The sequence below is a fragment of the Berghia stephanieae genome, chromosome 13 (genome assembly GCF_034508935.2).
Source record: "Berghia stephanieae isolate SIO BIC M18660-M18661 chromosome 13, UCSD_Bste_1.3, whole genome shotgun sequence".
Taxonomy (NCBI): Eukaryota; Metazoa; Mollusca; class Gastropoda; order Nudibranchia; family Aeolidiidae; genus Berghia; species Berghia stephanieae.
This window is the reverse complement of record NC_088372.1, coordinates 4,319,838-4,337,337: the sequence shown is the minus strand read 5'-3', so window position 1 is coordinate 4,337,337 and position 17,500 is coordinate 4,319,838. Positions and strand designations below refer to the sequence as shown.

The 17,500-nt window shown below is 39.6% G+C and overlaps 1 protein-coding gene across 1 annotated transcript in view; it reads right to left on the bottom strand.

The window, feature by feature from the left end:
• Nucleotides 1-17,500, bottom strand: part of LOC144958697 (E3 ubiquitin-protein ligase TRIM56-like) — a 62,828-nt gene that overhangs the window by 12,039 nt on the left and 33,289 nt on the right. Inside the window, exons 8-13 of the mRNA XM_078890838.1 lie at nucleotides 13,927-13,955; nucleotides 11,695-11,879; nucleotides 10,887-11,031; nucleotides 9,005-9,202; nucleotides 8,275-8,403; nucleotides 5,837-5,998 (exon numbers count right to left, since the gene is read on the bottom strand). Of these exons, the coding sequence (XP_078746964.1) occupies nucleotides 5,837-5,998; nucleotides 8,275-8,403; nucleotides 9,005-9,202; nucleotides 10,887-11,031; nucleotides 11,695-11,879; nucleotides 13,927-13,955 (848 nt within the window). The remainder of the gene's footprint in view (nucleotides 1-5,836; nucleotides 5,999-8,274; nucleotides 8,404-9,004; nucleotides 9,203-10,886; nucleotides 11,032-11,694; nucleotides 11,880-13,926; nucleotides 13,956-17,500) is intronic.

The following is a 17,500-nucleotide window of genomic DNA, read 5'->3' as shown; positions in this document are numbered from 1 at the left end:
TTGAGCTTTATATAGCGCAATATCCACTAAATGTGCTCAAAGCGCTTTACAAGGGGTCCCTGGTCAACAGCAACATTTAACATGTAGGACGGGACATGACGCCTGTTAGGCGACATTACAATTTTTCGGACAAAGACAACGCTGTTAACGGTCAGGTACTCATTTTACACATGAGTACGGTGAGAGAATGTGAGTAAAGAAACTTTTCCAAGGACTCAAATATGCGCCGAGCGCAAGGCTCGAACCCAGGACCTTCCGATCCGAAAGCGATTGTCATACCACTAGATCACATAGCCGCACGTTTTGCGTCATTTTTTTTTTTTTTTGAGATTTCCATTACAACAACGAGCCCAACATAAATTGGGTTAGGTTATCGGACCTGCAAAGAAGTACACGTCGGAGGTCAGACCGTAGTCGTTGTTCAGAGCGATTAGAAAACACTCAGAGGATTACAATGAAAGATCTTCACAATGAATGTACGGAGAACATCAAAAAGTGATGACGACAATAGATACTTAAGGCAAACAATAGAAAGTTGACTTTTTATACTTTGTACAGATCTATTTGCCTTATATGTGACCCATCGTCTCAAAACGGTATTTTGTCGGAACGAACCAGATGCCTAAAAGCCGAATAATGTTTAAACTGGTCAAAAATATAAAGTGTTGGCATTAGCACCCTAACATATGGTTGCTATTCTCCTCAATAAAACATACAAACTCAACACAACTGTGATATTTCTGGCTATAAATTCAATTTTCAACATCTTAACCATCCCTACTTAATACCGTTTTGAGGCGAAGGGTCGCATATGGTGGATTGGGGGGGGGGGGGGGGGGCGAAGAGGCCAAGTCGTTAAGGCATTGCACTCTGTGACCCGGAAGGTTCCGGGTTCGAGCCCCGCTTCAGGCGCTTTCGTTTTATTTTTTTTCCTTGGGCAAAGTTATTTATTAACCCCCAATTTGTTAAATTGGACAACATCGATGACATCAGACATCTTGTTTTGATGAATTGTCTATATTCCCTAGTGGAATGCGCCTATGCGACGATAAAAATAATAATAAATGGCATTTATATAGCGCTTTACCCCGTTGTCACAGGCTCTAAGCGCTTTACAGTGATATAAAACAAAACATGTTACAGTAAGACAATTGTTCATGGAAAAGTGATACGAACTCAATTAAACAACAAAATATGATTATAGTATAGCAACTTTTGACGTACAAATATAAAACTTTAAGCGAGGATTGAAAGTTGTCAACGAATCCGAGCATCTCACTTGTGATGGGAGAGAGTTCTAGGGGGGGGGGGGGGGGGGATTGAAAAAATTGTTCACCATTGCTACGCAAGGTCTTAGGTTTATCTTATGATGCCGTGGCGAAACGGCATACTTTTTAAATTTTTTTTTTTTTTCCGACAGAGACAACGCTGTTAACGACCAGGGACTCATAACTTTACATCTGAGTACGATGAGAAAATGTGAGTAAAGAACCCTTTTCCAAGAACTCAACTACATACGCCGAGCTAGCGAGGCTCGAACCCACGACCTTCCTTCCCATCCGAAAGCGAGTGTCATACTAGAAGACCACGCCATACCCGCACAATACGGCTATGTGGTCTTGTGGTATGACACTCGCTTTCGGATCGGAAGGTCCTGGGTTCGAGCCTCACTCTCGGCTGATAGTTGAGTCCTTGGAAAAGGCTCTTTACTCATATTATCTCACCGTACTCAGGTGTAAAATGAGTACCTGGCGGTTAACAGCGTTGTCTTTGTTCCGAAAAAATTGTAATATCGCCTAACAGGTGTTATGTCCCGTCCTACATGTTAAATGTATGTTGCTGTTGACCAGAAACCCCTTGTAAAGCGCTTTGAGCACATTTAGTGGATATTGCGCTATATAAAGCTCTTTTTTTTTTAAAGAACAGACATATTTTCAGATACACTCGGAGGAGATTAGCAAACCAAATAATAATAATAAGAAGAAATAGAACAGTTTGGCTGACAAAGTAGATTTAGATTCGAAGAATAGCAAAATGGCGTCCGTGGTCTATGAATCATTATGTAAATCCAATAGAAACCGGAAGCAAAAGCCAATAAGAAGAATGTGTGCTCGTAGGATTATATCTACTAATAGATCTATAACCAGCTAGCTAAATACATCCGACTCTTGGTTTATAAAGGTGACCCAACATCTCAGCTAGCTAAATACATCCGACTCTTGGTTTATAAAGGTGACCCAACATCTCAATTTAACCAGAGACTAAAATGGAAAAAAATATATTGACATTGGAGACACAGAGAACACAAAAGGCAATGACTTACTTTAGTACTAAAGTAAGTAAAACACATATGTGACCCTTCGCCTCAAAACGGTATTAAGTCGGGATGGTTAAGATGTTAAAAATTGAATTTATAGCCAGAAATATCAGACTTGTGTTGAGTTTGTATGTTTTATTGAGGAGAATGGATACCATATTTTACGGTTGTAGTAGTAGTAGTAGTAGTAGTAGTAGTAGTAGTAGTAGTAGTAGTAGTAATAGTAGTAGTAGTATTAGTAGTAGTTGTAGTAGTAGTGTTGTAGTATGTAGTAGTAGTGTAGTAGTAGTAGTAGTAGTAGTAGTAGTAGTAGTAGTAGTATGTTGTTGTAGTAGTAGTAGTAGTAGTAGTAGTTGTAGTAGTAGTTGTAGTAGTAGTAGTAGTAGTAGTAGTAGTAGTAGTAGTAGTAGTAGTAGTAGTAGTAGTAGTAGTAGTAGTAGTAGTAGTAGTAGCGTATGGCTACGCCTCCAAATTCATTTCGTCAACCCAGCTTCTAAAGTCTTCCTCCACTCTAAGGATGGTTTCGTAGCCACCTTCAAGTTTAGTAACTGGACAGTGGAGGACGATGTGATCGCTGGTCTCTGGATCTGCCTGAAATTTCCGGCAGGTATCACCGTTACCAAGTTTCCATCTGCACATATTTGATGCAGTTCTGTCATGCCCAGTTAACTCCCTCCTTACCAGCCATTTTCAGGATTTTCCCCAATAACGTCACACCCAACTAACACAAAAATATATTTTTTTATCACTCAAACACAATAGTAGTTAGTCCTTGTGATAAATTAATAATTTCTTTAGCAAAAGGCGTCATGTCCCGTCCTACATGTTAAATGTGACCCTCCGCCTCGAAACGGTATTAAGTCGGATTTTTCAATTTTGGGTTTTTGGTACCCAATCATAGCTTATATTATGCTTAAAATTTTGATACCAAATTTATAAAATTCTGATTATTCATTGCCGAGATATAGCCGTTTGAAGTAGGGAGAGTGTGAAAACCAAGTTTTGAGAAAATCGACTTTGAAGTGAGGCACAGTTTTCACGCACAGTCAAATCAATGTGCAAAGATAACTCCTCAGATACGGGCATTGAAAATTTGACGAGAATAGTAAAATTTGCAGAGACGCCAATTTTTAACTTGACTCACATAAATTTCAGACACCACTCGGAGGAATTTCAATGCCGAAAGAGGAATTTCCGCACACACAAAAAGGGAATTGGGATGATATTTGGTATTGTGTTTACATATTGTATAGATCTAAATAGATAACTGATTACAAATATATTCTGATATAGAACAGTAAAGTTTACTGCCCCAAACGTAAACAAAGGTCGAGAAGCACATGGCAAACCACATGTTCCTGTCTTGACAGCTCACGTTCCAATGTAAATAATAGAAAGAAAATAACCTTTAAAATTTGGCTGTTAGGTGGCAAAAGAAACACATATTCATAAATACTCGATCATGCATCAAATAATGTCTAGATATGGATATTTTATGGAACAAAAGGTAAAATTTATCAAAAGTTACAGTCTATCTATTTTTAGACCAGAGCAAATTATTGCGCTGGTATGAACAAAACGAGAATTATTCGGAGCCTGATTTTCAGAATAATTTAGTCTTATATTATTATTTCTGCAACTGTTAGATTTTATGTAAACATATTTTCAATACTGAAAGTGTATTGCCTACAACTCAAACTACAAAATTGAGAGACCTATATTGTGCGTAAATTATTCCGGTCCCTAACGGAAATCACTAGCAACTTGTTATTGTTTACGTTTGGGGCACCTAATTATACTGCTCTATATGAACACATTGCCAAATACAACCCCAAAGTTTCCTGATTTCAAGTGAAGAAAAGCTCCAAAACATAATTATGGAAGTGAGGATGATGTTGTGTTGGTGGTTGTAGTAGTAATAGTAGTAGTAGTAGTAGTAGTAGTAGTAGTAGTAGTAGTAGTAGTAGTAGTAGTAGTAGTAGTAGTAATAGTAGTAGTAGTAATAGTAGTAGTAGTGATGATGATAATGTCATAATGGCTGTTGTAGTAGTAGTAGTGGTAGTGATGATGATGTGGTGGTGGTGGTGACTGTGGTTGTAGTAGTGGCAGTGGTTGTAGTAGTAGTGATTATGTCGTGGTGTGGGTGGTTGTAGTAGCAGTGATGATGTAGTGGTAGTGGTTGTAGTAGTAATGACGATGTGGTGGTGGTGGTGGTGGTTGTAGTAGTAGTGGTAGTGATAATGATGTGGTGGTTGAAGTAGTAGTGGCAGTGATTATGTGATGGTGGTGGTGATTGTAGTAGTAGTGGTCGTGATGAAGCTGCGGTGGTGGTGGTTGTAGTGTGTGTGTGTGTGTTTGAGAGAGAGACAGAGAGAGAGAGAGACAGAGAGAGAGAAAGAGAGAGAGAGAGAGAGAGAGAGAGAGAGAGAGAGAGAGAGAGAGAGAGAGATGTGAGCTAAATTTGTTTGAAGGGTTTTCAAGGCGCTTGCAACACTGGTTGCAGTAGTATTGGTGGTGGTAGGGAATGAGATTAGCGGAAGAGTAGCGTCCCTTGATTGGACGGCACCCATAGTCTGTGACGTCATCGGCGGAAAAGTTATTAGAGAAAGAGAACGTCATGTTGGTTGTGCGCATGCGTCTCTCGTCCTCCCTTCCGGTGAAAGCGGCTTGAGACACTTCAAAACCAAATTGACGTTCTCTCTGTAAGGGGACGTCCAATCAAGGGACGCTACTCTTCCGCTAATCTCATTCCCTATTGCAAGTAATGCCTATTGTTTAGTCAACTGAAATAGCTTTTTCATTATCTGGTTCCTCCATTTGGAATAAATTACCATTTTTGAGATTAGAAATTCAGAATCCCTGGAGGCATTCAAAAGCAGGCTACAGACTTATCATTACTTTAGAAAACATTTCTTTATTTGATTCTCTTCTCTTTTAAAATGTATTTCTATGTTGATAGCGTTTTAAATATTGAATATGTCTATTGTATCTAATAGCTGTAGACATTGTTTAATGAATGATATATATTTTATTTTTGTAAAGCGCCTAGAGCTAATTTTGCATGATATGTTGTCGTTATATGTGACCCTTCGCCTCAAAACGGTATTAAGTCGGGATGGTTAAGATGATGGAAATTGAATTTATAGCCAGAAATATCAGACTTGTGTTGAGTTTGTATGTTTTATTGGTGGTATTAAGTCGGGATGGTTAAGATGATGGAAATTGAATTTATAGCCAGAAATATCAGACTTGTGTTGAGTTTGTATGTTTTATTGGGAAGAATGGATAGCATATTGTAGGGTGCTAATGCTAACAATTTATATTTTTGACCAGTCTAACATTTAATTCGGCTTTCAGGCATATGGCTCGTTCCGACATAATACCGTTTTGAGACGATGGGTCACATATAAGTGTGCATTATTATTATTATTATTATTATTATTATTATTATTATTATTATTATTATTATTATTATTATTATTATTATTATTATTATTATTACTAAATAAAGCCTCTTACGTTTATATCCTTGATGAGTTTCTTCCTCCTGCTTGTAAGCGCATCGGTGACGGCGTGGAAAGCGCCCTCTATTTGTTCCACTGTTTGTTTCTTCATCTCGGCGATGTCAGTGGCCTCCCCTTTCATTCGCTTACTGCTTGATTCACACTTGACAATGCCAGACTAACACGAGAAAAAACAAAACAAGATTAAATAAAATAAATTCTAGATTATCTGCAGTTGGGGAGGGGGGGGGACTTGCGGGAAAGCGGAGGGTGAGGGGAGAAGAGGGGGAGGGGGGGACTTGCGGGAAAGCGGAGGGTGAGGGGAGAAGAGGGGGAGGGTAAAGGGGGGGGAGAATGAGGGTTCCCTTAACTTACTAGCAGAGCATTTGGCTCAATAGCAAATGAACCGTTTTCAATCCTGGGTAAGGTCAACATTAACAAAAAAAATAAAACAAAAAAACAAACAACAAAACACAACAACAACAACAAACAAAAAAAAAACAACAAAAACAAATAACAAAAAAACAAACTTTAAACAATTTTATCGCCCCTCCTCCCCCCCCCCCCCCCACACACACTTTCCTGTTCACCACATGGTAATTTGGTAATAATTTCTGGCTGAAAGTAGGTACTTTGCGATAGTCTTTTCCAAATGGTAACAAGCAATCTGCCATTAGCATTGTCTATTCCATGCGACTGGAATAAAACCAGGTTTCATTTGCTCTGAGGCTCTGTGTGATTACTAATTCAGCAAAGTGAGTGGAGCAGGCACTTATGTTGGTAACAACAAGAAATGAATTGAGTAAGAAAGTGCCAGAAGACAATAGAGAATAACAAATTTTCGCGGCGGTGATGGGGGTTTGAACGTGGCCTTTGTAAAATTATAGATAGTTCGAAGATGACGTCACTCAGGTCTTTGTTGTTGTTTTTTGCCATCCGCGTTTATGAGTAATGCTCACTGAACTGTATTAACCAGACTATAAACGTTCATGGATACACATTTTTGTGTGTTGGTCCGTTATACTTCCGGATGGCAATGTTATGAGCTTCTTAGCCAAGCGCATGCTCTCTATAGCCTGACACTGACCAAGTAATGACGTCAAAAAGACTTTTGCCACAAGAGAAAACAAATCGTGAGTTGTATTCAATAGTTCAACCAATGAAATAACTTGTTTCCTTGAGCTCTACTAACGACAACTCACTAGACGCGACACAAACCTAAAAAATGACGTCAAACTACCAGTCCTAGAGGGTTCTAGTGTCAGGCTATAGATAGTTCGAAGATGACGTCACTCACGTCTTTGTTATTGTTTTTTGCCATCCGCGTTTATGAGTAATGCTCACTGAACTGTATTAACCCGACTATAAACGCCCATGGATACACACAGTTTTGTGTGTTGTTCAGTTATACTTCCGGATGGCAATGTTATGAGCTTCTTAGCCAAGCGCATACTATCTATATGTCAACGATGGCTACGGTTTGAACCCGTGACCTTACTGGTACGACAACTCCGCCTGGCCGGGGAGAGCGTGACTCTACTGTCTGAACTATACGCGGCGTTTGTGTGTGTTGGACTCGTGACCTCAAGTAGTCAGGAAGAGAAGGCTCTAATAATGACTTGGGTTAGAGACGATCTTTTTTTGGGATCGCGGATAGCTCATACGGCAGAGTCACGCTCTCACCGGCCAGACGAGTTGTCGTACCAGTAAGGTCGCAGGCTGTTCAAACCTCCATCGCCACCGCTAAAATTTTTTATTCTCTATTGTCATCTGGCACTTTCCTACTCACCTCATCTCTTGTGGGATTTACTCTTTCTTTGAAAAAAAAAATCCCAAGGGAGCAAGCAATAATTGCTAGATATTTATCGGGATGACTAAGTGGCGGAAAATTGAATCTGTGACCAGAAATATCAGACTTCCGTTGAGTTTATTTGTTTTATTGAGGAGAATGAATATCATATTATAGAGTGCTGAATACCAGTCATTCATCATTTTGACCAGTTTTGTTTTAATTTGACTTTTTAGCATCAGGTTCATCCCGACATAATACCGTTTTGAGACGTTGGGTCACGCTATAAAAACCGGGACTAGATAAACTCCTGCTCAATGGGGCTACATAATAATAAATAAAATTGAGCTTTATATAGCGCAATAACCACTAAATGTGCTCAAAGCGCTTTACAAGGGGTCCCTGGTCAACAGCAACATTTAACATGTAGGATGGGACATGGCGCCTATTAGGCGATATTACAATTTTTCGGACAAAGACAACGCTGTTAACGGCCAGGTACTCATTTTACACCGGTGAGAGAATGTGAGTAAAGAGCCTTTTCCAACGACTCAACTATGCGCCGAGCGCGAGGCTCGATCGAACCCAGGACCTTCCGATCCGAAAGCGAGTGTCATACCTCTAGACCACATAGCCGCACTACATACGAGATAAAATCTTCTTACTTTTATAGTTTTCTCCGTATTCTTCAACATTTTCTTCTTCTCCTCGGCGACATTGGCGATGGTTGCCACATTGGCGCATTTTTGATGCACGGTACTGGCACAATCTGCACACATGGCTTGGCTGTGCTCCTGGAATGAAAAGGCAACAACAACAACAAAAATAATAAAAAAATAAAAATAAAGAAATACATTTTAAAATGAATGTTTATATAGCTAGCGCATTTCAGCTGATTAATTTCGCTAAATGCGAATCTCAATGTTTCATTCAATCAAACACCAAATAAAGACGTCATCAAAAGACCAGTCAGGCACTTAACGATGGCTACGATAGTAGATAGAACGAGGATGACGTCACTCAGGTCTTTGTTATTGTTTTTTTCCATCCACGTATATGAGTAATTCTCACTAAACTGTATTATCCTGACTATAAACGTTCACGGATACACACAGTTTTGTGTGTTGGTCCGTTATATTTCCGGATGGCAATATTATGATTTTAGCCAAGCGCATACTATCTATAGATAGTTCGAATATGACGTCACACAAACGTGGTAAACAAATAAAATATAATGCAAAAAAAGTGTTTTTGCATTATATTTTATTTGTTTCCCACGTATATTTGTGTATTGTTGTGCTGACGAAGGATTTGTACCAGAAACGTCCATTGTCTGTTTTGTTCCCATAGGAAGCCTCTCCATTTTCACCCTTTCGTTAGTAAAATCTTCCTCACCTTACAGAAGAGCTCCAGCGGTTTGCCTTCGTGGATGGCACAGCTCCTCTTCTTGTGTTTCAGCAGCTCTGTCGGCGTCAGCTCGTTCAGGCTGATGAGGCGATGGTTCTTCAGCTTGGGCATGTGTCTGTGTGCGTCATCGCAGGCGTCACAGAAGTAAGTGTCACATTCGTAACAAAACATGGTGGCGTCTGTCACCTGGAAATGACGCATTGAAAAAAATATATATTGAGTATGTGTTGAGCCGTTAAACTTGAGACTGCATTGCTTTCAAGTAACAGTAGTAACACCCTCCACCTCCCTCCCCCCCCCCCTTTCCACACAGACACACCATTTGTAACAGCCACCCCCCCACACACACACACATACACACAAATACACTATTTATAACAGTCTAACCCCTCCCCACCTCCCCCCCCACACACCATTTGTAACAGTCTAACCCCTCCCACCCTCCCACACATACACCATTTGTAACAGCCCAATCCCCCCCCCCCCTCACACAGACACACCATTTGTAACAGTCTAACCTCCCCCTCCCCCCTCCCCCACACAAACACCATTTGTAACAGTCCAACCCCTCCTCCCCCTCCCACACACACACTTATAATTTATAACAGTTCAACGCCCCTCCCATACACACACATCCTTTTTGTCGTTTGTTAAAAAACCCCACATTATATGTGACCCTTCGCCTCAAAACGGTATTAAGTCGGGATGGTAAAGATGTTGAAAATGGAATTTATAGCCAGAAATATCAGACTTGTGTTGAGTTTGTATGTTTTATTGAGGAGAATGGATACCATATTTTAGGATGCTAATGCCAACAATTTATAATTTCGACCAGTTTTAACATTTTTCGTCTTTTAGGCATTTGGTACGTTCCGACATAATACCGTTTTGAGACGATGGGTCATTCTGCTATTTGGTTAACATTAGCAAAAACTATGATGCAAGGAAACTTGGAGGAAGGCAGGAGAGGACCAAGTGCTGGATGGATAACGTACAGGAATGGACAAGGATGGACAACCCAACACAATGGGCATGATCTATATTAACTTTCCATGTGCTCGAGGTCATTGGTCACATTGCAAAATGTGCTCAAAGTGACCCACTTAGTGAAAAGTGTTCACAGCTTTTTAAATATCAACATCGCGATTGGCCATTTTATTCGGCTTGACACATGGATATGTTTATAACTTTTGTAAACAAAGCAGCGTGTTTACATTTTAAAAGAACTATCCAATTGTTGGACAGCAACAAATCATGTGATCGATGACCTGGTTGGACGGAAACATGAATATAGATCGCTCCCATTGAGGAAAGCTGAGGCTAAAAAAACCCGTACAGCTTCTTACCCAAGCGCACACTATGGGACTGGTGGATGTTATGAGTATTTTACCTTAACGCACAACATCAATAACTGACCACACACCTTACAATGACTAGCACACATACATCTTTTAAAAAATACAAAATTGGATTCAATAGCCTGATGTCACGCCGCCCGGCAACGGCGGCTATCTTGGTTCTAAACAAAGAAAATCATTACTTTTTATTCTTCATGCTGGCTAGAACTTTTCATATGTCTTGCGATCAGAATGTGTAAAAGTCAAAACATTATCAAATTTATGTTTTTTTTCTCCTCATGATACGCTTTTATGCTCGCCGGGGAAATATTTCATACGGGCGTCCGCCATTGTTCTGATAGTTTAGAGCCAGTCTTACTAAGTTACCATGCGTCATTAGGAAGGAAGTGACGTGACGACTGTTGAAGAGTATTGGCTACACACCTTAGACCGACTGTGACAGACGTAGCACAATCGTTTGCCCTCCATACATACATCTTTAAATAATACATAACACACAATTGGCTACACACCTTAGACCTACTGTCACAGACGTAACACAATCGTTTCCCTTCCAGCTGTTCCACGGCCTCTTTGAGGTTGGACAAAAAGTTGTCCGTTGGAAACTGTTTGGCCCAGGTCCTCTTGGGTTTACTGGAGTCAGGGATGATGATGGCCCTGGGACATGGGGATATAATTAGACACATAGATAACCACGCCCCTCGGACAGACTTCATAATGTTTATGCAATGATTGGTAAACATAGTGAACTACACATATTTTACCATCGGTGTGTCTAAATAAAATACCCACTGTTCTACCGCTTGATCAATATTCGAGGTCATTGGTCACATTGCAAAGTGTGCTCAAAATGACCCACATAATAATAATAATAATAATAATAATAATAATAATAATAATAATAATAATAATAATAATAATAATAATAATAAGAAGAAGAAGAAGAAGAAGAAGAAGAAGAAGAAGAAGAAGAAGAAGAAGAAGAAGAAGAAGAAGACAAAGAAGAAGAAGAAGAAGAAGAAGAAGAAGAAGAAGAAGAAGAAGAAGAAGAAGAAGAAGAAGAAGAAGAAGAAGAAGAAGAAGAAGAAGAAGAAGAAGAAGAAGAAGAAGAAGAAGAAAAGAAAGAAGAAGAAGAAGAAGAAGAAGAAGAAGGAGGAGGAGGAGGAGGAGGAGGAGGAGGAGGAGGAGGAGGAGGAAGAGGAAGAAAAGGAGGAGGAGTAGCAATATGAGGAAGAGGAGTGGGATGAGAAAGGTGATTTGATAGAGGAATTATTTCAAGCATGAACGACAACTCTTCGACATTATATAATATTATAATACCTGTTACAAACACGACAGAAAATGAGTCCAGACTTAGCTCCCTTGTCGATGAGCTTCTGTAGACATTCCACGCACATCCTTTGGCAGCAAGCAATCTTGGGCTCCACGTACCGTTTCTTACAGCGCGGGCACTTCAACAATTTCTCGTAGTCGCTCTTCTTCTCCTTGTGCTTCTTCTTCTTTTCCTGAATAAATAAATAAATAGCAATGTGAAATTGAAATGCGGCTATGTGGTCTAGTGGTATGACACTCGCTTTCGGATCGGAAGGTCCTGGGTTTGAGCCTCGCTCGGCGCATAGTTGAGACCTTGGAAAAGACTCTTTACTCACATTCTCTCACCGTACTCAGGTGTAAAATGAGTACCTGGCCGTTAACAGCGTTGTCTCTGTCCCAAAAATTTGTAATATCGCCTGACAGGCGTCATCTCTTGTCCTACATGTTATGTGTTGCTGTTGGCCAGGGACCCCTTGTAAAGCGCTTTGAGCACGTTTAGTGGATATTGCTCTATATAAAAGCTCAAGTTTAAGTTTTAAATTGAATGTAGATAAATAAGCTTCAGTTTAATTACGAAAACAGATAGAATGGACGTTTCGGGTTGGGTTTTACCCTTTATCAACAAACAGGATGAATGAAACACCACAGATGAATGAGATGATGTGGTGTGGTGTTGTTAAGATGAATAAACAAGCAGCAACATTTACATTACTTTATTTCATGAAGGAAACAACGAAAATGATGACGTGGAATCATGGGAAATATTTCAGTTTCGGAGCGGCTAATAGTAGAATGTGCTATCCACTCTTCTTTCCTTTCTTCCTTGTCCTCATTCTACTCACCAACATCATCACCATCACCACCATTTTCACTACCATCACCATCGCCTTCGCCACCATCACCATCACTACCGCCACTAACATCACTATCACCATCACCACCGCCACCACCATCACCATCACTACCGCCACTAACATCACTATCACCATCACCACCATCACCATCACTACCGCCACTAACATCACTATCACCATCACCACCATCACCACCATCACCATCACTACCGCCACTAACATCACTATCACCATCACCACCGCCACCACCACTAACACCACTATCACCATCACCACAACCACTATCACCATCACCAACACCACCACCACCACCATCATCATCATCATCATCTTCTTCTTCTTCTTCTTCTTCTTCTTCTTCTTCTTCTTCTTCTTGTTCTTCTTCTTCTTCTTCTTCTTCTTCTTCTTCTTCTTCTTCTTCTTCTTCTTCTTCTTCTTCTTCTTCTTCTTCTTCTTCTTCTTCTTCTTCCTACTTTCCCCCTCATTTGCTCCCTCTTTCCCCATACCATAACCCCCCCCCCCCAAAAAAAATCTCCCTCCTCAATCTTTCTAGCACATAATAATTTGTCTGACGTACAGAGATCACAAATCAAAAATACCTCCCCTCCACACCCCCGCCCCCCTCTATTAAGTCTCATAATCCATTGATCTTTCAGATAAATCAAACATCAATATAAATATTTATGTTAGTATAGAATAGCCAGCTTGTATTGAAAGGTCTTTCACATGGAATAAATCAACCACAGATCATTCAATTCAGTAAATGGAAGCAAGAACCTAATTTCTTTCAGTCTGGGTCGTAATAGAAGACCCTCTAGGAATTTTCGATTACCCCCCCCCCTCCTTACAACCCAAAGGAAAATCGTCACATTTATTTGTTACGATGCAGCCAACATTTATTTTTCATTCTAATTTCTTTTTTACATCATATTTAATTAGAACAAAAATGTTTGCTATAGTTAGAATGATAATATATTAACACTGTGTTGAAGAGCTTGTTTAGCAAAAAAAAAAAAATAAGTATGTACCTATAGCAAGACCTAACAGATTTTGTGTTTGATTGAAATTAATCTTTTCTTGTATAGATTGGATGGTAACTTTTGGGGAAAATCCGGAAATTGGCCTGTAAGGAGAGAACTAACCGACTCAAGTAGTCGGGAAGAGAGAGGCTCTAAGAATGACTAGGGTTAGAGACGATCTTTTTTGGGATCGTGGATAGCTCATACGGTAGAGTCACGTTCTCCCCGTCCAAGAGGAGTTGTACCAATAAGGTCGCGGGTTCAAACCCCCATCACTGCCGCGAAAAGAGGTTCCTATGGGTGGTGAAGAGAGGGTTAAAGCGTAGTGATAATAGTTTTGAATTCATGATTTGGATTTTACTTACTTTCTTCTTTTCGGGCTCTTCCCCGAGTCCTGTGATAAATGAAAAAAAAATGGAAAAGAAAAGAAAGAAAGTATAATATTAATAAATCTGTGAAAATTGATAAACGTTTAAATATCAAGTAGTTTTTGTCACTAAAGTCAAGCATAGTTAAACATTGGTGCGTTGCGTTTAGTCATAATACTCACATCATCCATCAGCAGGATATACCATACCAACACACAAAACTATTTTGTTAACCTTGAACATTTATAGATAGTATGCGCTTGACTAAGAAGCTCACAACATTGCCATCCGGAAGTATAACGGTCCAACACACAAAACTCTGTGTGACCATGAACTTTTATAGTCTGGACAATAAAGTTTAGTGAGAATTACTCATAAACGTGAATGGCAAAAAAGCAATAACAAAGATCAGAGTGACGTCATCTTCATTCTATCTATAGTCTGATTGATAGCATTTAGTGAGAACTACTCATAAAAATGCCTGACTAAAAAACAATAACAAAGAGCAGAGCATGAGTGACGTCAATTTCGTTCCTTCTATAATTGTCCGAGTACGGACTCGAGGGTGTGTCCACAAAACTCGCGTTTTGATTGGTCAAAAAATCTACAAGTGAACTGGATTCAATAGTCTGATGTCACATCGCAAGTAACGGCGATCTAAACGTGGATCTAAACAAAGAGCATCGGTACTTTTTATTCTTCATTGTTGGCTAGAACTTTTCATATGTCTTGTGATCAGAATGTATTAAAGTCAAAACATGATCATAAATAATATTTATAATGTTTTTCTCCTCTGGAAACACTTTTATGCTCGTTGGAGAAATATTTCATACGGGCGTCCGCCATTGTTACGATAATTGAGAGCCAGTTACCAAGTTACCATGCGTCATTACGAGGGAAGTAGTCATGACTGTTGAAGCATGCCATAGTTAAGTTATAGATAGTATGCACTTGGCTAAGAAGTCCATAACAATGCCATCCGGAAGTATAACAGACCAACACACAAAACTATGTGTAATCATGAACTTTTATAGAATGGATCGTACCGTTTAGTGAGTATTAATCATAAACGTGGATGGTAAAAAACAATAACAAAGACCAGAGTGACATCAACTTCATTCTATCTATAGCCTGACACTGAAACCCAAAAAGACTGGCATTTTGACGTCATTATTTGGCTTAGTGAGTTGTCGTTAGTAGTGCTCATGGAAACAAGTGGTCCCATTGGTTGAACTATTGAATACAACTCACGATTTGTTTTCTTTTGTGGCCAAAGACTGGCATTTTGACGTCACCTTTTGGTCAGTGTCAGGCTATATATAGATAGTATGCAGATGACGTCACTCAGGCTTTTGTTATTGTTTTTGCCATCCGCGTTTGTGAGTTGTTCTCACTAAACTGTATTAACCTGACTATAAACGTTCATGGTTACACAGAGTTTGTGTGTTAGTCCTTTATACTTCCGGATGGCAATGTTGTGAACTCCTTGGCCAAGCGCATTCTATCTATAGATAGAATGCGCTTGGCTAAGAAGTTCATAACATTGCCATCCGGAAGTATAACGGACCAACACACAAACTCAATGTAACCATGAACTTTTATAGTCTGGTTAATACAGTCTAGTGAGAACAACTCATAAACGCGGATGGCAAAAACAATAACAAAGGCCTGAGTGACGTCATCTTCGAACTATCTATAGATAGTATGCGCTTGGCTAAGAAGCTCAAACTATTGCCATCCGGAAGAATAAATTATGTAAACATGTGGAAATCATCGAAATGCGCTGCAAAACAATGGAGGCCATTGATCTTAGATTATCCCTCCAGAATACAAGATACAACTTCAACTGCATCTACCGACCGCCAGCAAACAAGAAAAACAAAATAAAATTACCTGATGTTAGGAAGGAAATCAACGAGATGCTAACTTTGCAACACACGCGTCCTGGCCATTCAATTATACTCGGCGACTTTAATTTTCACTTCGACAACGTCACAGACACCGCCAAATTGCACGAGTCATTATCAGAGAACAACATGTGCCAGATCGTAACAACGCCAACCCACTCTGCTGGTCATATTTTAGATTGGGTAATTGTAGAAAATTCAGAGTTCCAAAAAACCAACGCCACCGTCGATTATCTCCCCTTTTCGGACCACTCCCTCATTTCTTTCAATCTTGACGTTTCAAAACCATGCCAAGAAACCACCACCGCATCAACCAGAAACATTAAAGGCATTAATTTGGACAATTTCAGAGGCGATTTAGAAACAAAACTTACTAAAAATTCAATTATTTCTCCAGACCAGTGGAATAGTTGTCTCATTGAAACGCTTGACAAACATGCGCCATTCCAAACAAGGACCGTCACCAACCGCAAGTATGCTCCGTGGTATACGTCGGACGTTAAAGAAGCTAAAACGAAGTGTCGGAGAGCAGAAAGACTGCTGAAAACATCAGGCCTCATGATTCATCGTGAAATATTCAAGAGCGCATTTCGTGCCTGGAAGACAACAATAAAAAAGGCAAAGACCACGTATTTTCTTTCAAAATTTGAAACTTCTAAATCTTGTAAACAATTATTTAACATCTGCAATGATCTACTTGGACGTGAAAGATGCACTTCATTACCATCTACAACCAATCAAAGAGACTTGCCAGACACATTTGTCAACTTTTTTAAAGACAAAATCCATAACATTCGTTCAGAACTAGATCGGCATGAACCATTTATAGATACAAATACATTCTGTGGTACCCCTTTAGACAAGTTCCAACCAGTTTCACCTAGTTTCATAAACGAGTTGATAAAAAAAGCCCCCATTAAATCCTGCGACCTTGATCCCCTACCAGCACAGCTTTTGGCCAGCTCCATCGATACATTATTACCATCCATTACATCAATCATAAATACATCCATACTGACTGGCGAAGTTCCATCGTGCTTTAAAAGTGCCCTCGTCAAACCACTTCTGAAGAAACCATCACTAGACCACAATATATTAAACAATTATCGTCCTGTATCAAATTTACCTTTTTTGTCAAAACTTTTGGAGAAGGTAGTTCTTACACAATTAACATCTCATCTTAAGAACAACAGTTTGGAACAACCCTTTCAGTCAGCCTACAAACATCAACACAGTACTGAAACGGCGCTTCTTAAAATCTTTAATGACTTGTTATGTAATGCTGATGCTAACAATATCAATGTATTATGCCTTTTAGATCTTTCAGCTGCCTTTGACACCATTGACCATGACATTTTGTTAAGAAGACTAGAAAATACGTTCGGCATAAAAGGAATTGCCCTTAAATGGTTTACATCATATTTACAGGATCGATGGCAGACTGTCGTGGTGAATGGTGTTCAGTCAGAACAAGTTTTACTAAATTTTGGAGTGCCACAAGGCTCTGTTCTTGGCCCTGTCCTTTTTACTGTATATATGCAGCCCCTTTCTAGTGTGATATCCAGATTCAATCTGAGTTATCATTTTTATGCAGATGATACGCAAATATATGATTCAGCACCCCTTAGTAATTTACAGTTCTTAATACAACGAATTACGAGCTG